At 37.3% G+C, this 21,684-nt stretch overlaps 2 protein-coding genes across 2 annotated transcripts; one reads left to right on the forward strand and one right to left on the reverse strand.

Annotated features, from left to right (window-relative positions):
- The first annotated feature begins 592 nt into the window (after window positions 1-592).
- LOC139716473 (sulfotransferase 1C2-like) lies at window positions 593-17,784 on the forward strand. The gene is made up of 7 exons (XM_071628020.1): window positions 593-648; window positions 1,911-2,093; window positions 3,129-3,256; window positions 6,421-6,670; window positions 7,305-7,399; window positions 7,978-8,197; window positions 14,742-17,784. The coding sequence occupies exons 1-7, from the start codon at window positions 627-629 to the stop codon at window positions 14,849-14,851; spliced, it is 1,008 nt and encodes a 335-aa protein (XP_071484121.1). The 5' UTR covers window positions 593-626; the 3' UTR covers window positions 14,852-17,784.
- LOC139716472 (uncharacterized) lies at window positions 16,647-21,252 on the reverse strand. Its single transcript, XM_071628019.1, has 4 exons — window positions 21,162-21,252; window positions 19,074-20,081; window positions 18,607-18,647; window positions 16,647-17,471 (listed from the first exon to the last, which is right to left on the reverse strand). The coding sequence occupies exons 1-4, from the start codon at window positions 21,223-21,225 to the stop codon at window positions 17,340-17,342; spliced, it is 1,245 nt and encodes a 414-aa protein (XP_071484120.1). The 5' UTR covers window positions 21,226-21,252; the 3' UTR covers window positions 16,647-17,339.
- Between the last annotated feature and the right edge of the window lie 432 nt (window positions 21,253-21,684).

Below are 21,684 nucleotides of genomic sequence, written 5' to 3' on the forward strand. Positions count from 1 at the left end.
CTTACCAACATAATTTTAGGGGAGAAATCGTTAAAAAGTACATAAGACGGGCTGTTAATAATAATTATAGCACCATCAATCCAAATCGTCCTCAGAACATGGGGAATGCGAAGGAAACAAAAAAGGGAGAGAGAAGGTCGTGTGTTGTGAATGTGGAATATTTCTTTTCTTTTCTTTTTGTCTGTCTCATTGATAACTTGATTAGTTCGTAGATCCCTTGATCACGTAGTCACAGACAAACAAACAGTTTTAATATGTCATAGCAAAAACACTGACGTTGTTATAATCGCATCATTGTTGGTTGGCAAGTTTGAAAGCGAGCATGATATGCCATGATGATGCTAATAATCGATAAAGACATCTACCGCAAGAAACAAAATTATTCAAAGGAGATTGTTCCACTGAGGTGCATAAAGAAGATTGCAAACCTCAGAACTAACTTGTATCATCACTCCATGAACCATATTACACTCCACCACGTTTGTTTATTGGCTTTAAACCTCGTCCAAAGGTCAAGGAAACACATTATGCGTCGATGGTAAATGATATTTACACTATTTTTCGTCTTCAATACTCAAACTCGGCGGAGAGTAGAGAGCACACCAGTTCCATAGAGAATCATCAACATGGCTTCAAGCGGTTCGCAAGGTATGCCTAATACACAAAGTAAAATCTAAATCTTTAAGCACATATCTTTTGTTGTACTCTGATAATGTGTCGAGAAGATTCTTGAATTGCTTTAAATTGCTCGCAGTAGTAAATAAAAACCAACATGAATAAAGTCCTGAATCAGATTACTCGAATGTGTTGCTGTTTAGCTGTAGAGTATGCATGACATTGTGTGATCTATATACTCTCTGGGTAGACCTACCGTTTAAGCCCAGTTCAAAAGTACATAAAAAGAACTATGTAAACAGCAGTTAAGTGACAGATCGACACCGGCATTCATTGAATCCTCGGAATTCGTGTTTTCAACATGCAAACTACAAGCCTCTGTCATATAAAAAAAGTTTTACATTAAAAAAATGTATGTACATATACATATATAGGCCTTAATATGTATTGTGGTAAAATCTTATGATTTAATAGAAAATCTCAGAAATGTGCGATTTGAGGAAGGTACGCCAGCGGATTTGACTCTCGGCAATCAAAGCTTAATGCTATTCATTGTGAAACGCAGTCGTTTATGAAAACCAAAGACAAGAATAAGTATGTGGAACCAGCTATATACCTAAATGTCCACAGAGATCTGTGACAACGGGTACTCTGAATTAGAGGAAAAATTGGAATAAAAGCTAATAGAATCAATTCACCCTATAGAGATAATTGCAATCTTAACGATTATTAGTAGTCCTTTTTTTTGGGGGGGGGGGGAATATGCTTGAGTCTAAAACATATGCGTTACAACAAATGATTTTTAAGGGATTATTAGTGTCATACTGTATACATTTTACATCTGAGATAATTTTAGGAAATAACGAAAACTAGTTTACTGCTCGGTCCATTGGATAGATTATCTGCAGAAAAGCGAACAGGGTAATGACTTCTAAACAAGAGATCCTGAGCTCAGTACCATTTCCGTACTTCCATCCTTTGACAGAATATTCAAGTAATGCTGACCTTCTTTCGGTATAGAATGTAAAAGTTCTCTTTAAAAAAAAAAACAACACCTTTCCTTGGACTCAGTTTGGACACAAACATTTGTTATAATTAAGTTCGACATGGTCCACATTATGGACGTTAGCAAGTTGTGCTATACAAAAGGTAGTTTCCTACTGGAGAAATGAAGAAATGTGAAGCGTTCTACGTTTGTCGCCTCCCGTAACAGTGCAATAATGTGTCTTTTATTCAAATTACATTACTTATTAGTACGTCCGTCATTCATACTTCTTCTTTTTTTTTACTGTCAGGGAAAACGCAGGAGAACAGCGGATCTGCCTTTTCTTGCGACGTTCCCAAAAGCGTGAGAGACTCATGTTACGAGTACCGAGGTGTCGTCATGCCAAATTTCATGTCTTTACGCTGTATGAAAGCCTTGGAAAATTTTGAGGTCAGACCAGACGATACGTTCATCATTACGTATCCAAAATCAGGTGAAGAAGGTGTATTTTTGCTACCATCCTAATAGTCAAACGGATATCATTGATCAAACACATCTCATGTATATTGTATGTTCAAAAGATGAGAAACACCGCAGCAGATTGTGCAGATATTAAGGAAGATAGTTTAATGATTGGCAATTCTGTTGCAAAACAATATCTATATTCATACAACAATGAAGTTGCAGTTAATGACTACAATAGCACCATTGATAACATGTGTTCGTTAAGAATTAAATGTCTTCGTGTGTGATGTAGATTTGAATCTGATTATCACCTGATCTTCTAATCGGACACTTCACTGATTTAGTTATATATTTTTTTTTCCAAGATAGTTCCATTGTCTGTAAATAGTTCATCTTTTGGAGAGAGAGAGAGAGAGGGTGGGGGGGGGGGGAAACATTGTGTATCCACCTGCGACCATCTGATTCAGAATTTTGACGCAGTGAATGAAAATTCTCTTCCATAATGCAATTCTACCAAATTTACAATTTGGTTTAGATGAATGGAGTAATCATTATGATTTTCGCAGAAAAAACGATGTCAAGGATCATTAAAGTGTGTCACATGGTCTCATAAAGCAAGGTTTATTTGTTGTAAGGATACTGTAATGATATTGACTGACAACCATTTGCATTACTTTAATGGAATTACTAAGTTGCATGTAAAATGTAGTTGTGCATGTTTCTTGTATCTTGTTTCATGCGTTTGAACTTACTCTTTCGAGAAAAGATAGTGCGGTATTGTGTAACATCCCTGCTGGAAAGAATACATTTCCCACAGCGTGTTCACAATGTGTTCACATAGTCGACTATGTGGTCCTGATAAATGGTGGTACCCACACCTTTTGTTCGGACAATTGTGTTTTTCAATATCTGAGCCATTTCAAAGCCGATTTTCATCAAATAAACTTTCAATTCTTCTAGAATTGTATTCTTCTTAATATTTCACATGAATTGTTTGTAATTATTTCCGAAAACTTAAAACTTGAATATCCATTTCAACACAATCTATACCATCCCTCTAAAGGTACCACATGGTTGCAACAAATAACGCTGCTGGTTAACTTTGACGGAGACGCATCGCAGATGGAAGGCAAACACATAACGCAACTCTCCCCCTTCCTGGACGAGGTCGATTTGTTCACATCTTTGGACGTGAGTATCTTTCATAGTGTACTATATCAAACAAATAGCGAATCAACTATGCTTTTCTTTTGAATACTATCATACACATGGGGCGACCACTGGTTTACATCCATAAATTTTATCAATATAAATGTGGCTTTCCTATCAGTCTGTGGTTAACAAAAGAATAAAATCCATAATAAGTTGATGTCAACTGCCAGAGAAACCTTTTACTTGGCTGAATTTGTAATCGTTCGGGTGATCTAGTAGATATGCCACACAAGCTACCAACAATAGTTTTAACGGTGACTAGCAATTGTTAGCTGCTTCACAAACCAACAAAAGTCGCTAGATGAGGATTTCTTGTTAAAGAGCAGATTCTAAAAGAGCAGGCTTTAAGCTGTAAAATGATACACAACTCAATGCAAATTGACTCTTCTAATCTATCAGATATTGAAAGTGAGCACACACTCTGGAAAGTGTGAACTGAAAAAAGAGGCTCTGAAGTATAGGGTCTATTCAAGCGCTTAATCTTTACCAAGCCGTGCTAGCTGGCGATGAATGAAACAAAAAACGAAATATTAACCACAGGAGCAACAACACTGAAGCGATTATAAAATTGAGTTGAAATTCAATATATGTTATTAACACATTTTGTCGATAATTATTTTTAATTTCAAAACAGTAGCATCATTCTTTCCAAAGTTATTGGAGTCGAAAGTGCAGTGTATAGACGGGGCTCTTAAATGAAAAAGAGGACTCTATGAGAAACACCTAATCATACTATTCCACCAAAAAGTGTTCGAGAAAAACTGCTAAAAGCTCCTGTTCGTTTCATGATCCTAATCTTTAGTATAATCTAGAAGACTTGCTCATTTGGAAAATATGAAAAACTCAACATTGGTTGGGTTAATCCATTTTACCTATTTCCAGTCCTAACACAAAATCGGTGCGTGCGACTTTTTGTCGGTTTTGTGATGCACGGTCACAAAGCAAACTGTATCAATCAGGCACATTGTGCCATACATTTGCACGAATGAATTAATCTTTATGCAATTTTCAGTCAGCATTCCATGTGGAAGTAGTGTCTGTACAGCTGACCAAGATTTGCCCAAGTGGTGATTCAAGGAAAGGAACCTGAATGCAAAGTGTAAAATGTTCAAGCAGGATTATTCAAATAATTTCCTGGAAGGACTTAAATGAAATATATATATATAAGAAATAAAAACAATCAATAAATTAAAAATATTAGCAGTCTTAAAACCTTAGATCATTTCACTCTGAGGCATTGAGGATTTGTGCGTATTCGAACACTGGAATATACTTAACTTGCACGCTTCAACTCACTTTGTTAAAAAAAAAAAACACGTACCAATTCTTATCGACATAGGCCTTACCCAGTAGTATCAGTATACTATAGCACAGAGAGTGACGAAGCATAAACACTAATTCTTGCACAAGATCCAACTGCTCTGCACTTGACCTTTAAATCCACATTAATGATTTATTTGTCAAGGGGCTTTGTACTTGTGGTTTCCCGCCTGAAGTGTTTGCTTACATCCCTCACCTTAATTGGACTGCAGGCTCAAACAGGCACTTTGCTATTATCAAACAGAGTGTCGATGTTATCATTTTGAAAGTTCATTTGAAGAAACGGACAAAGTTCATATTAAAACGATACCGAATGGCAGTGCATCTGTTTGATGCTGTTTCAATAAAGTGAGGAACATACAAGAAGAGAACGAAAATGAATGATGCAATATATATTCAACCTCATTCGAAATACTTCAGGCTTGATTATTTGCGGATTATTGAGTTGGGAAGAAGTTGACTTGGGTTGTGTAGTATTGTGTAGCTGTGTCTGTTGCGTGCTTGGCTATCTCACGATCACGCTTTGTACATCCAACTGCCAACCTAATTCCTTCCCGCGTCGCAATCATACGAAAAGATATAGCGCTCAAGTACATGGTCAAGGAAGTTTCACGAAAATCATGGTATATTTAGTTTTCTTATATATATATATATATATATATATATATATATATATATATATATATTCTTGTTAAACATCAGAATTCAACTCCCACTGTCAGTCCACGGGTCTTTCCCTAAAGCCTGCAAAATGTTAAAGTTTGTCAAGTGGTAGTGTATTAGTGTAATATACCATATTTGTATATGCATTCGGGAAGTAGATTACACTGCAAGAGAGGCAATTCAGGTTTAGGACCACGGATATTTTCTCAGTTGGAAAGTTAGTGAAGTTTTTCGATTTTGTATAAAACGAAATCAGAAAAAAAAAGTAGAACATCGACTGATTATTGGTCCATCCGGAGTATGAAGTTTTCATAAATGTCCGATAGTTTTGGTTTATAGAACTGATGTAAATGTTATAACGATTGTTAGTGTTAAATACTATTGTTGATATTGGCGCATTAATCTCACGGATGCTATTTGTATTGCATGTTCTTAGAATTGTGATTTGTAACTTTCGATGTATACCTGCAATTATCTAAAGGGATAATTGACCTGGTTATGTATAAACATTTTCTTGAATAAAGAAATGACTCAATAAAGAAGAAGTATCTCTAAAATTCATTGTTTGTTTTATGTTAGTATTGTCTGGGGCAAATTATGTGTTGTATAGGGCCCCATTTTCTCTCTCTCTCTCTCTCTTCTTTCTTTAAAACACAACAACATATCATGCGTGCGAATATGCCATGTTTGTGTAATACTAGTTTATGTGTACATTATACAATACGATTGACGATTGTTATTCGTGTCTTTAACAACTTTGTCCACTTTCATTTGCACTGCAGTAGATTGTTCTTGAGAGACAAAAGTTTTTAGATCCATGTAGACCTAAATGAGCTCTTTTTATCCTCATGATAACAACTGACGCTATAGACCACTTTGTCCCCAAAGAATTTTCCAGATTTCTATCAACAAAAGAATGATTTTATACTATATGACAATAACACCTTTTTATGTTTTCGAAAACGCAGCCGTTGAAAGGTACGTATAACCTTTTTTTCAATGGTCAAACCCTTCTTTGTTGTGACTTTTGATGTATCCAGCAAATATTTAATAAAGAAGTATATTTTTATTCGTACTGTATTTGTCTGCATCCTTATAAGCACAGCCTTATATTCATTAACCCCTCTCACACTACTATGTCTTCCCTGATCATTACTTAGATTGATGAGGCTCCTTTAGTGGCTGATCAAGCCAAAGAGCTACCGTCTCCACGGATTCTGAAGAGCCACTGCCTGACCAACTGGCTCCCCGCAGAAATCAGAACGGACGACCCCAAAGTGAAAGTCATCTACGTGGTGCGGAATCCCAAAGACACCGCTGCGTCCTACTACAACTTCTGTCAGTTCATTGGGCCGCTGCCTTCCTACGAGTCGTGGGATGTCTTCTTCGAGGAATTTCTCGCAGGGCGAGGTTAGATTCTGCTGATTATTACGTACGACGACGTACGTACCGAGATGTCATGGATAGTCCACAGGGGGTTTATCATCATATACCTCGGAGACAGCGGGTTAACACGTTCGGGAATAGTCTGCGTCAGACCTTTGTAATGTGGACCGTGCAGCGAGCGAGCGAGTAATACATTTTTTGAATGTATTAATGTAGCAATACATGGTTATATACAAAGTGTGTGCGTGTGTGCAAGGGGAGGGTGAAACATTAGACATGTTGCAATTATTATGTCTTAAATATTATTTGTGGTTTTCTTTGTTGTGCGTTAGGTCATGCCCGCAACACGTCACATGAACCAGTACACGCGCTATTCATGTGTCCCATAGGTACCTTCTTCCGTTGTTTCCATCCTAAACTGATACTGTTGTGTCGTACAATTGTCACATGGCTTATGGTAATACGATCGGATTCACAAATACACTTCAATAGCGAACATTTCCACTAATGAATTAATAAGGATTTAAACCTTTCCTCAAAGGGTGAGGTTTTTTTTCTGTTGTTTCAATATTCTTTTAATGTTTTGAAACCTTCTCGTGAAGGGATATATTATGCTGTTATACTTTAGTACTATGATAACAACTTCTATACGTTTCAGCACCCCAGGGATCTTGGTTTGAAAACGTCTTGCCATGGTGGAGGAGACGTAATCATCCCAATGTTCTCTTTCTCAAGTATGAAGACATGAAGAAGGTATGACTAACCTTAATCAACTTTTACTCTCGTTTTAAAGGTACTGAGTATGGTTTCAAATCCTTTTCTACATTAGAATTACAACTTGTAAAAGAAGATAGCATCACCTTTTCAAACAGAGGCTGCGGCGATAGCACAGCTAGGACCAGACTTTATAGACCGCTTTTGAATTCTGTAGACAATAACAATTCTTCCTTCTTTTTTTTTTTTGCATTATGTGTAATCATCTTTTTTTTTTTCACTGTCAGTTATCCCATCTCTGAAGACGATGAATGTGATAATGAATTTCGAAAATTGTCACATTTTACCCATTAAAGATGCTATAAAATATAGCATGCTATAAAAACTCCTAGCGTGAAAATGTTCGCGCATCTTTGTGTAGGCTGATATTTAATCCACTCTGACGTAACAATTAATGTTAATGGTCATTGCAGAGAAAAGCAACTGCATAACAAAACAAACAAATAAAATGATGGCTAAATCCCTATAAGGCTGTGCGGGAACTTTGTGAGTGCATATCGGGCTGAAAAAAAAATAGTATCTTTAACTCCGCCCTTGACGACTTACTCCTGTTGCAGGATCTGGGTGCAGCAGTAAAACAGATAGCTCAGTTCATGGGCAAATCCTTCTCTGATGACGTCATAGACCGCATCGTTGAGGCCTCCACCTTTAGTGCGATGAAGAAGAGTAAAAGTGCCAATCCAGACTCGGTCATAGCGAGTGTGAAGAACGTTACGAAGAAAGAGGAAACGAAGAAATCGGAAATGAAGAAGTCGGAAGGCTCTTTCATGAGGAAAGGTATTGTACTTGAGCAGGGAGGGAGGGATGGATTGTCAGTGGATTTACGGAGAGAAGTGGCAGCAACATATTTTGAAGACTTTTTCTTTTCTTTTCCTTTCTTTTCTTTTCTTTTCTTTTCTTTCTTTTCTTTTCTTTTCTTTTCAGCCGATTTTGGGAGAGAAGAGTGGCAACAAAAATGTAAAGGCCTTCCGTATTGTTTCGTGTGTTTTGTTTTAGTTTTTTTTTTTGCATTGTTTTGCACTGGGTCAACCCCCACCTGCTTAGCAAAAAGCACGATCCGCCAATGGTGGCGGGGGGGGGGGGGGGGAGGTAGAAGTGACACAATTGGTGACGGCACTGTGTCTATACTCCTTCACGGAAGAGTATTTTATAATACATAGAAACACTGTATATGTCAGCCAACTGCAGGATTTCATGTTTTTGCTCCACAATTTATTTTGTTTTAATTATATTTTGCCAACGTCACAGATGGTTAAGACACACACACACACACACACACACACACAAGCTCACACAAACATATGAATATGTCTGTGTACACACATCATGTTTGTTCCGCTAATTGTCTGATACTTTCAAACAAACCAGGATCGTGGTCTTGTCCTCCGTTTAAAAGTAAATAATATTGGCCTACTATGTGTATTTAATGACATGGCAACATTAGATTTATTTATTTATTTATTTTTATTTATTTATTTCAACATATTTTGACAGGATAACAAGATCAGCAAGTGAATGCTGTTTTACATCAAGGTCCTGTACAATCCAACTATATGAATACAAAAATCATGGTACATAAATATAAGCATAAAAACCACTACAATTAAACAAGCAATCAGAGCTGAAAGGAGCAATACGTTAAATTGAAATCAGTAGTAACCAGTCTAAGTATAATATAATGAAACAATATGATGCAAAAGAATATATTAAAACAGTGAATAAAATGATGCAAGATTATATACACAATCATACCATTTGGTGTACAAAAGGAATGTAAAAACTCTGCCAGAAAGGACTTGAATCAACAAGCCCACGATCATAAAAAGCAGATAGAAATTCTATGTAAAAATCTACACTAATAAATAAATTACATGCAATCTGGCAGTCATGCCCGTTTAACCTAATCAGTCGAATGCATGTATACCCATAACACACATTCATGGATTCATGCACACATAATTTGCACCAGGCAAGTGTGGGTAACACAGTATGACAAAAAATAATATGGTACATATTATGTAAAAACAGGGCGTTTGATAAAATCAGTGAAAATACATTTTCTTATATAACAACTTAAAAGTTGACAATGACTTTGATTTCTTTAAAACATTTGGTAGTGAGTTCCATACCTTTCCTCCTGCATATCTAAAACAGCTTTTAAAACACTCTACATTCGGTGTAGGTGGTACCACATTCAAAGAATCAGCTGCTCTTGTGTTAAACCCATGCCTGTCAAAAATCATCTCAATATTATTGCACATTCGTGTGGGGGCAAGTCCATGGATGCATTTATACATGAGCGTTGACAAAAAATAATTCCTTCTATTTTCAAATGCTTGCAAATTCAAAACCTTGATTATGTCATTCCCATTTGCAGTTTCGTAATCAAAATTTGATGTGATAATTCGTGCTGCCCTCTTTTGTAATCGATATAGAATATTTTTATTTTTAGCAGAGCAATTTCCCCAAACGGAGCATGAATAATCAATACACGGTTGAACAACTGCAGTATACAAAAGTTTAAGTGAATCTTTATCCAAAAATTGGTTCATTTTTCGTAACATAAATAATTTCATAGAAATAGATTTGGCTAAATTTTGTACGTGTGCATCCCAATGAAGATGGTCGTCTATTATAACACCCAAATACCTAAAATCATGAACCTGTTCAATCTTTTTTCCATCAAGAAAAATGTTCAAACTTTTGGAGCACCGTAGACTTAATAACATTACCTTAGTCTTATCTAAATTAATACTTAATCTGTTTCTCTTGTACCATCTATATATCGAGTTCAGATCATTTTGCAACATTGATGTAACTCTATCAGTATCTTTGTGCGAACAATAAATTACTACATCATCTGCGAATACATTACAGGAACATGAATATACAGATTCGGAAATATCATTAATAAATATGAGGAAAAGTATAGGCCCAAGTACACTCCCTTGTGGTACCCCTGTCGTGATACTTTCAGATGTTGAGAGATGACCATGACAAAAAACATTTTGACTCCTACCAGTTAAATAATCAGAAAACCATTTCAATTGTTTGCCCTTGATGCCATAACATTCCAACTTATGCAATAATAACGTATGATCAATTGAATCGAAACACTTAGAAATATCAAGAAAACATGCTGCAACTACTTCACGATCGTTAAAAGACTCCAACCAATCATCAACAGCTCGATGGAGACAAGTGTTAGTTGAGTGATGGGGCAAGAATGCAGCTTGATCTATGTTAATCAAATCATTTTGCTGAAGATATGCCAATAACTGATCTTTAATCTGCTTTTCAAAAATTTTTGATACATGACAAGCGACAGAAATTGGTCTATAATTTGAAGGATCATTTTTACTTCCTTTGCCCTTGTATATAGGCGTCGTTTTAGCCCTTTTCCATTCAGTGGGAACAATTCCATCAGTCAAACTCTTATTATATATAATACAAAGTGTTTCAGAAATGACAGGAGCAGTTATACATAACAACTTAGAATCAAAACTCAGAATGTCAAGGTTGCTATCTTTACCAAGATTTATGAGAGAATTACGAATGCTATCAACAGAGACACAATCAAAAATAAACTCATAAATACATTCAGAATGATTCCATTGAAAAGTACTTTTACCACCTTCTACTATTTGTTTACCGACATTAACAAAATATTCATTCAATTTATCGGCAGTCAATTCCATCGGAACGTTATCTTCTTTACGTTTTCTACCCGTGACTCTATTCAGTTCTCTCCACACTCTCTTACTGTCATTTTTACATTTATCTAACATAACATTCATATACTTCTTTTTACTACTGCGTCTAAGTTTTGTAATACTGTTTCTGACTCTTTGATATTCCTTCTTAAAAAGAGGTTGGGATTCACATTTTTTCTTTAAATAGTCTCTTTTATAAATCAGCTTTACAATATCTTTTGTGATCCATGGACAACATCTCTGTTTAACTCTTACCCTTTTTAAAGGGGCGTGCATATCACATACTTGTAAAAATATAGTTTTCCATTTTATCCATTTGTCATTAACTCCTTCTGCCTCATCCGTGAAATCATTCATTGAAAAAACTCTCTTAAGATCATCCAAGAACCTAAACTCATCAAACGCATTAAAATCACGGAAAACAATTTCTTTATGTTTCCTATCAGTACTTATCCTCATGTCAACACATGTATATATGAGATAGTGATCGCTGATTGAAATCTTAGCTACATTACAGACAGTATGTTTATGAGGGAAACTGGTAAGTATATGATCTAAACACTTTGATGATTTATCTGTTACCCTCGTCGGCTTGTGAACGATTTGTGTTAATAAAAACAAATTTTCAATCAAATTGATAGGATTATTACACAAATTTTCATCAAACTTATAATCATAATTCAAATCTCCCAAAATCACATTCTCTTTATTTTCATCTGTTATTTTCTCAAGAATATCCAAAAAACAATCAAAATACAACCTATCTGCATTAGGTGGTCTATATACACAACCAACGATTAAATTTTCCATCCTAGTTTGTAACAATTCAATCCATACAGCTTCCAGAGAGTCTGAAAAAAGGTCCTGTCTTATAATAAAAGATAGCGTTTTATGAATGTATATACAAACTCCTCCACCACGTCTTTTTTCTACTCTATCTTTGCGTACAAGTACATAATCATCAATTGATATCAAATCATCACTAATCAATTCGTGAAGCCATGTTTCAGATAAGCATAATAAATCAAAGTGAATCCTGTTCAGTAATAATCGAATTTCATCAATCTTATCAATAAGGCTCCTGACATTAAGATGAGCGATTTTTAAACCTTTAACACGTGATAATATAGAAGAACATTTCGAATACTCATTTCTTGGCAAAACATTAGCAGGAGGGTTTACTGAGCTTACTTCTGTGTCTTTGGCACACTCTTCGTGGCCAGCTACCTAATAGGGGCAAACTTTTGCTTTGTGACCGTATTGAGAGCAACGTCTGCACTGAAGTTGGATACCATGACGGCATGATCGCGCCCGATGATTAGGCTCACCACACAGTTCGCAGACGTTGGGATAGGGGGACATAGCATTACTAGTATTTGTTCCGCGAACTACTGAAGCAAAGGATGGACGTAACATGGATTGAGGCGTGATGGTGGGGGGTATTCCATAGTGTGACGGATGAGTGAACTGGATATATCGGGGAGGGCGGACTCGCGTATTGAATGAATGGGTCGTTGCTGCAGGTTCTTGAAAAGTTGGGCGTTGTCGTGCAGGAGGGGCTGCGAAGTTGGGAGGGGGTACATTGAACATTGCAAAACCAGACATGGGTTGTTGGGTATCAAGGTGAGGTTGACTCACATTTGTTGGGTCAGGACGGTATACAGGCCAGTATTGATGACGCGGAGGTGGTCGCTGTGGAGGAGGGGGTGGAGCGTTGGAGTATGTGGGTGGTTGCGTAGCTAGACGAGATTGTTGTGGAGGGGGTCGAGTAGATTGTTGGGTAGGAGGTGATGAGTTTGGGCGCGGACTTCTCGCTGTACCGGGAGGTGTGGGTTCATTGTCAGGAGGTATGTGCATTCTTGAAGATGTTTGATTCGACTTTGGTGGTGTGGGGCATCTGGCATTAGAGGGAGCGTCTAGTAGCGCATCGACAGCATGTTGAATTCTTTTCACATCCATACACAGCTGGTCGACACGAAAGTGTAGGCTTTTACACCTCATACAAATGCGTTCCATGCCCTTACATTTAAGAGCACAGATTTCGCAGGTGTTTTGTTCTTCATTGTCAGATGGTATGTGATTCACAATTGAACTGTTCTGTGAAGAGTGAAGCGAGTCATTGGCACTATCCGATGAGGTTATTTGCAAGGCAAAATGGCGGCAGATCTCAGAGTTTAAATCGGGGTATATCTGTGCCAATTCTCCTGCGTAGAAGTCTGTGGCAGAAAGTTCTTCAGGCACAGTGTTATGCACTTTCGAAATTAGATCTATAGAATAGGATACACTGTCTGTTGTGATTCCTTTTGGGAATTTGAATTTGAAAGATGGGGTGCCTGGTTGTCCCCGGCACTTATTCGTCCGTAGTGGTTTGAATTTCACCATTGCGCCATTTTGCACAGAAACAAGTGTATAGATAAGTTCAAAATATATGCACAGTATATTCACTGTAAACTTACAGAGCAAAACTTGATGGTGAATGTCACAGAGCAGTGATCCTCGGTTCCAGTATTAAAAGGCAGAAGGCATAGATGTCCCATGCAAAGAGGTAATTAAACGCACAGATGAACAATGTATGTATGGGACTAGGTAAAAATGAGTTCAGTAAATGCACACCGTGACGTGGATAAGAAGACGTCTATATCTCGATATATGCAAGATGTTAAAACATTTCCAACTCAGCAATCAATCCATGGTCATGTTAGAATGTGAGTCTCCAATATAAAACGATAGGAAGGAGAATGTAACTGCGAAAAATATGAGATTGTCCTGAGGAAATGTCGCGCACTTCACACGTCACGTCACGTTCAGAAGGCTCAAATTTCTCACTTACGTAGCTCATATGCACTCCCCTATAAAGAGCTTAAAGAACTCCGAATTATTTTCAGATTTTTTCAATTTCATTTGCATTTGCATCCATAGATCGGTTATACTGGGTAGAGAGTTACAAGATTTGAAGTGACTGAGATGTTAGGAACAGGAAAAATTTCAAAGTTCATAACAAAAATGCCACCGAACAAAGATGATGAATTAGGGCATCACATAAGAATGCAAGATTGTGTGCTCAGAGAAGCAAAACAAGAGAAGAAAACATGCATACCTTCCACAAAGTATCTACACTATACATTCTTGTTCAGTGTAATAGACCGTTTCTGGAATGTATTAGAAAAATGGATGTTTCTTTCCTTCACTATAGTAAAGAAGCCTTATCCACTTGCTCCCTCCCGTTAAGTTCCATAATAGGCTTGAATTAAATCAGTTGTTAGGCCGGGCAAGTGTTGTGGATGTTAAGGGCATTAAGTAGGTTAATGTCGAGTGCGGGAGGGAAATATATTACAAGAAAGGGATCAGCTGCCCCTTATTTTCTACCGTTATACAAATATTTCATATGTAGTGGAAGCATCTGACGTTTGTGAAATGGTGGAATTGGAAAGAAGTTAGATTACAGGTGTTTCCTTCCTTGGAGATGCAAGAATATGCGTCACTAACCACACTGCACACACTGCATCTCTCTCTCTCTTTTCTTTTGTTTACTTCATGATTCTATGATCATCATAAAGTAATGATTCGAATTTTCCTTAGCCTTTTTTACTCTCTCTCTCTCTCTCTAGGAGCCATTGGCGACTGGAAGAACTATTTTAGTGCAGAGCAGAACCGCCGATTTGACGAACTTTATGCGAAGGAGATGGCAGGATCAGGACTTGAACTCCAGTTTGAATAATTATGATAGATATAATTAATAATCATGATGATATTAACAACCCTGATAATTATATACTGATCAAAACATTAAAAAACACAGTGGAATCAATGATTTGGGCCAAGAAGACAAAGTCGATGTAAATTCTTGTCCCCACAATGGCATGTATTCCTTTTCTTCTCAAAATGTCATAAATATGTTACTAACGCTGTTACCAATCAGCTGCCAATGTTTGGTTTGATGTTGTGTTTAAGCATTCCGCTCCCTCTGGTAAAGAGGCAAAACACTCTTTCCCTCGGGCAAGACATTTGAATGGAGGTCCCATGTGAGAATTAGCCACAACTCGCGCACGTAAAAGATCCCACTTCATTCGTTCATCGCTAAGAGCAGGATGCTATAACCCGGTGAAGTGATCCCCCTACCCATACCCACACAAGATAACGGGCGAATGATGCCAACCCCTCATGGTTTGCCCCAGCTGACTAGCATTAGTCAGCAAACACACATTGCTCCATAAGCTTTAAAATGAATTTGATGTGATGAAATTGCAGCCAGCACGGAGGATTAATATCCACAATTTCTCATTTAAACAAATTCTGTTATAGGTTCAAAATATTATTTAAGTAACGCGTGGACTTGTCTCTGTAAGAAAAACAAAACAACAGAAACAAGTTAACTTTGAATACAGAAAACGTTAAGACCGGAGACGTATTGCTCATGTAATGATTGAAATATTCCTCTTGGAAATGTAAATTTACCGACAATACCTGATGTGTCGCTATACGTTATGAATTTCATAGAGCTGTCATTGTCTTATTCGTTTTCTTCATTGTGAATCCATTGCAACATGACAAAACTGGTAATGTTTGCATCACATTCCTTTTGTGAATATATTGTGGAGCTTGGTCTTGTATAAAGAAGTGATATGTTCATAATGCATTACTTTTTTTTTTGAAAAGAAAAATCTTTTAGAAAGATTCGAAAAGATTAATTCAACAGACTTCCTGGTCTTTAGAATAACATTCAGTACATAAGATATATTACTAGTGAACATCTTTTTTTAATAATGGATGATGTCTTTCCTGTCATTATTATAAAGTTGAGTGTGTCTTTTATGGTTTTTACTCAAGAGTATATTTCTGCAGTGTATATTTTGCCATGTGGTGTACATGCAAGGCACATCACGCGACGTTATCCAAATTAATATAACGCATGAAGAGATCCTTGTCAGTTGATTGGTTGTTCGACATTGATCATTCGGCCCATGTCACTATGACGTCATCATCCGTGCAATTGTAGTTCCATTTACCGTGCAATTTTGGATCCATACGATTTGCTCCATTGCACGCTCGCTGACAGCCCGTCCGGCACACTAAGCATGTAAAACGCTTGAGTTTGCAATGTGTGTATTGAGTATGAGACTGCGCGCTAGCGTAAAGCGCTTAGTGAGCACTCTGACGATCTCAATTCTCTCTTGTTTCGAAATTAATAAAGCATCAAATGACAAGTATCTATTTTAGGCGTTACATAAAACAAATAATAAATGTTTTTCATTTGTGCGATGGACAGAACATTTTCATTCGGTGAAAGATGAAATGTTTGATCCATTCAACAAGGAGCAGCTGAGTGGAATAGATCATTACTAACTTTCACCTCATGAAATATTCTGTCCATTGCACTCATTAACATTCATTATTTGTACACTATTGGAATCGCCAGCTTCACGTTTTGTGTGAAATATGTCCTCCCATCCTTGAAGAGGAAAATTAGATGTATGACTGCAATGACTTCAAAGACCTTTCAAATACGATTCAAGTGCGTTGAATAGAACATTTATTCTGCTTCATTCACTGTGTAATTCGTAATCAGTGTTAAGAGAGACGCTAAACCATTGCTTCGATTAGAGACGTGAAAGTGAAACACACCACAATTAAACGAAATATCCGAATATCAAATCATAATGGTACATGTCATTTGCAAGTATTCCGCAACATATTATCTATATGAATAATTTATACATATATTTGTATAGTTATATTCATATATAAGCAGCACGATCCGAAAACACTTCGTCTTATGACACTGCCATGAGGCACGACTGCCATCATTTGTAAATTTGACGGAAATTTATGGAAAGGAGGAATTCAACTTGACAGGTATTGGCATTTCCAGGACCGCAGACAGTTAATATGGCGACAGTTTGTGCTGTTACTATTAACTCAAAAAGAAGTTAAAGAAGTCAGGTTAAATATTTCACGACGTGAGTCGTCAGAAGGAGTAGAAAGACGAAATAATATTAGCGTTGACGATCTATACACTTGATAATAAGTGTACCGAAAAATGGAAAACTATATTGATAATCAAGCGAATGAATCATTATGATTTACGGTTGAAAGAACTGTGCAATAAAGCAAGGTCATGCATTGCTACTAAGATTGACAGGAAAGTGTCAACTTATCATTGTATTTAGCCATTCGTTCCTTGTTAGAGAAAGACCCATGTAGACATATCACTTCTCAGTTTTTTGCTGCCTTGGCGTCTGCCTTCTCTTTCGACCTGAAAAATCCTTGGAGACCTGGCGGCCGCCCTTTCTCTCAAGCCGTGGCTGATCTTCCCGTGGTGCACGGCGGCGTCGTTTGGCCTATGTATAAATGAAAATTCAGAAAATAATTTATAAAACTGATTTCAAGGAATCAAAAATAAAACCTATCATCACACAGTGATATAGCAAAGGCATTATGTGCCATTGCAGATAAAATATAAAAAAAAAAGCTTTAGTGCTTCAAAATAGTTCTAAAATGTGAGTTAAGGATAAAAACAGCCAAGGTATCGAATTTGAATCAGTATAGTCCATGTTTAATATTGTTACATTTACAAAATGTGAACAATAGTTATCATAAAGATGTTTCTAGATTAAACCGTCTACAGTTATGGTTTATTGAGAAAATTGCGATATCTCCTTTTCTTGGAGGCTTTATTGCGAAATCTTATTGTGCTGTGATGTTTTGTGATACAACTGACCTTCACATATGCATCAAATGTGGTATCTCGAACATTTTTTGAATCACTGCTCCCAGTGGTAGACATTCATTGGCAGTACTTTTTTTAAGTGACAACGTCCCTTAAGTTCGTGACGTATGGGATGCTTCGCATACATTTGTGTATCGGATTAGTAGAGTTATTCGGGAAGATACCGGCACACTACACACCGATAGGTCTAGTTATATTCGCAACCCGTCACATTTGCTTTAATTCAATAGCAAACGAACAGGTTCCCTTTTCTCCTTTGAATACTTAATAAACAAAGCAAATTAATGATACCAAAAAAAAAAAAACTTCTAGAAATGAACTAACTTTTTAATAATTACTGCAGATATCATGACATGTTTTTAGAATTGAAAATCAAACCATAGCAGCAGAAGATGAGTCCCAGCAAGCTTTCAAGTCTACCTAATTACCAAATTTTCGAACAAATTAATGGTCACCCTACATGTATAACGTTACATTTGTTATGAACTTTAGTGTGCTTATCAAGATCATTTCTGCAATTGTATGCAGCCAGGTTTACCCCATTCATTACAATCTAGGAGTTCAGCAGTCAGTTCTGTACGATCCGCTTTGATAACTATACTACATGATTATTCTTGTTTCCATAATGACCTGGGTCTGACTGACTGCAGTTGTTAGCACATACGACAACTTTCATGGTTCTGTATAGGCTGTAATCATGTACAACGTACTTTATGGTTTCAGTGCCAAGGATCTCATACGCTTACCTTTGAATTTTCGGCAAGATCATTGAAGTTCTGAGTGGTACCTAATGCGGTGCAACGACGGTTCAGTGGAATTATTTTCATTTGTTGTTGATGAAAAAAAATAATGAACGTAAATCAGAGCGTGAATCATTGCGTGAGAGAAATGAATGTTTATCATTATAACGCCTTATAAGGAAGGCATGAGAATTATTTGAATTTAATTTAATTTAATTCAATTCAATTCAATTCAATTGAGTCGGAAAACGGCAACACAGTTTCGAAAATGATGTATCATTATTCAACATGACAATCAATGGCATCATTGTGTAGGATTATAATATTGCCTGTCACTGTATAGTGTGCGAGATAAGGATACTCTAGATGGCAATTGAACACTGATAATAACAACTACGGAATGATTACAAACAATTTCCGTTAATTCGATCATAGAAAACGTTTGAGGGGAATGTTGGGTGAAAGTTGCATACCGCGTGGTGGAAATGCATCATCTACCAACTGGCAGACATCATCAATGGACCCAACGTCGAAGATATACTGGACATTGGGACTGATAAGGTCTGCGTTCGCGTCATAGCCGAAGTACTTGACCAAGAGTTTGGCGAGGTTGTTGAAGAATGGCGAACACTTGCTCTCAGTGGTTGCAGTGTCAAGGGCGCCATCAACGAGAGCGCTCACAAGATCACGAAGCTGATAATCGTTAGATTTGGCCACAGCATCCGTGAGCTCTTGACAGAGAAAATGTGCATCGAATAGACCAATCGTGTCAGCAATCAGATCGATCAAGTCAGAGAAGAAGTAGAAGTAGTCACGATAGAAGGAATAGTATCCAACATCGCTCTGAAACAGAGCATTGTAAATGTCACTCCAGCTATTACAGATTTCGGCCCCACGAGGTGAAGCCAGCACCAGGAACTCCTCGGCGAATTTCTCGATTATAGTGGGTACTCTATCATCGCTGTTCAGGATATGATTGAACGCATTGCACACGGAGGCCTGGTCGTAACTGGTGAGACCAAACATGTCTCGTGCTACTTGATCGAGGAGGAGAAGTGGGTCGAGCGGCCTCAAGGCGTAGATTCCTGCAAGAGGGTCCGTGTAATACTGGTTATAGTCATAATACGCCTGCCTCTTCATACGTGCGGCATGTCCGTTTGTTACCAGGCTAAAAGCAGCATTGCAGATACCGATACCGTCTACAGGAGCATCGTTTTTCAAAGCCTCGATGACGGGATCACACAAGTCGCCCACGGCATCCGGGCCCAGCAACAGCGTCAGGCTTGGGCCTACATCGCGGCAGATCATGTTGAAGGAGACGAGGACGTTCTTCGCTCCCCAGACTTTGCCAGCGGTGGTAATGAGCCCCTGCGTTGTGAGACCGGGGAAGAGTTTGCCATTCTCTTCCAGGGGATATGTGAAACTCTGAAGTTCTGGTGCTAGGCGATTGAATTCACTCTGCCAGTCAACTTGAAAATCACCTGCAGCAAAGTGCACACAGTTAAGGGTTCAATAAGTGTGTATTCAAACATCAAAACAGAGCTTCGGATGTATCCAATTAGAAATGATGTATTTATGGGTAGCGAAATTAATTTAGCGTGTCTTCGCGATGTGCAGTGGAGGCTTGTCTGGAATGTTAGTGTCACAATTAGTTGGAGTTCAGTGAGCGCAAGCTGCACTATCGATTATCGGTTCAAATGTGTTCACACTGACCGAGCCTATATTATTTTCAATCATTCAGCATTTTTTGCATTTGAATAACTCGCAAGTGTGTACACTTATTCAGATGAAAATAGATTACTTCTCTTCAGACTCGATAAGTTTAGCTTCGCAATTGTAAGTCAAAATGAAGGTGCATAAAATGAAACTATGAAAAATAATGGAAACAATGTTGATTGATGATTCTGATATGTGGGTTATACTGCACATCAAAATTACTATCGAGTGCCAATCACAGTCAAATGTAATTTATATGCTCATTTTAAGTTGAGCAACCTCAAAGAATATTTTATTAATGCAAGAACGTTAACGGTTAATGAATTTAACAGAGCAATGCATTTAGGTACGTTAACAGTTCTGTACCACTTTGCCCAAATTTTTACTTATCATTCCATCACGTATGTCAGAGTGTGCACTTAGATGTGACTACTTTTACTCTCGGTATAGGACTGGTGACAGTGTGATAAGAGTAATGGGAATAAGCTCAAAAAAGGAATGACACTTTCACTCGAAGAAACTGTAATATAATGTGACTACCAGGCTCGAAAACCCACAAAAGGTTACTACTTAGGATTCTTAGTAATCGTAATGTCATTTGGGTTAACTGACTCAATTTGTGTTAGTTTGTTTTACCTGAATAATCGTTTCTCTACCTACACAGTTCATCTGCCATAATAACCAAAGAAATTGCATCGAGAAATTTCAGGGGAAATGGTAATACGTTTGCTCATTTCTTTACTGTCTAATATTGCTGAAAAGATTAATAATACACTGTGTTTCTCAAAAACACTTTGTTGGCTTCAAACAGGCACATAATATATTGAAACTCGGTGAATACTTACATGATGAGCAGGATGCTGCACATGTTCCAAAGAACAAACCGAAAACAACTGCTGCCAACATCATGTTGAAAGCGCTCCTTTCCAACAAGATCTGCTGCAAATGCTGGTATTCCTTTCTGGTTTTCACTTTTATACGTAAAGACTGTTTTCCTCAAAATCTCACGCTATCTAATAATGATTAACCACGACATGGACAATGGATAACTCGTACAAAGTAAAGAACCATTAAACAATAATAAAGGCTTAACTTTTCTTATCAATATTTCATCTAACTTGTTAATAGGTGGCACCCGCTTTTTTCCATTTTCTAATCTTGGTGGAACAATTACATCATTTTTTGTTGAAATCAATGATTCAACACGTGCAATGCGTGTAAATAAAGTCAAAAGACAATCATAGAACAACTGTTAATTTCAGAAAAAAATCAATCAAACAATATCATATTTCTGGGAAGGCAAACGCAGTAACTTGACGTGCCGTGTGCTACTGGAATACACGTCAATCTAGACTATTTCAAAAGTTC

This window comes from Diadema antillarum, unplaced genomic scaffold (genome assembly GCF_040938485.1).
Source record: "Diadema antillarum isolate AM-2024a unplaced genomic scaffold, OU_Dant_1.0 scf00000065, whole genome shotgun sequence".
NCBI lineage: Eukaryota > Metazoa > Echinodermata > Echinoidea > Diadematoida > Diadematidae > Diadema > Diadema antillarum.

Bases quoted from the DNA above. Each gene is read 5' to 3' on its own strand.
- LOC139716473 (XM_071628020.1), top strand. From the start codon at position 627: ATGGCTTCAAGCGGTTCGCAAG. The intron at 3,257-6,420 runs GTGAGTATCTTT...ATCATTACTTAG, and splicing joins ATTTGTTCACATCTTTGGAC to ATTGATGAGGCTCCTTTAGT. The intron at 8,198-14,741 runs GTATTGTACTTG...CTCTCTCTCTAG, and splicing joins AGGCTCTTTCATGAGGAAAG to GAGCCATTGGCGACTGGAAG.
- LOC139716472 (XM_071628019.1), bottom strand. From the start codon at position 21,225: ATGATGTTGGCAGCAGTTGTTTTCGGTTTGTTCTTTGGAACATGTGCA. The intron at 20,082-21,161 runs GTAAGTATTCAC...ACTTTGCTGCAG, and splicing joins TGCAGCATCCTGCTCATCAT to GTGATTTTCAAGTTGACTGG. The intron at 18,648-19,073 runs GTATGCAACTTT...GCACCGCATTAG, and splicing joins TGATGCATTTCCACCACGCG to GTACCACTCAGAACTTCAAT.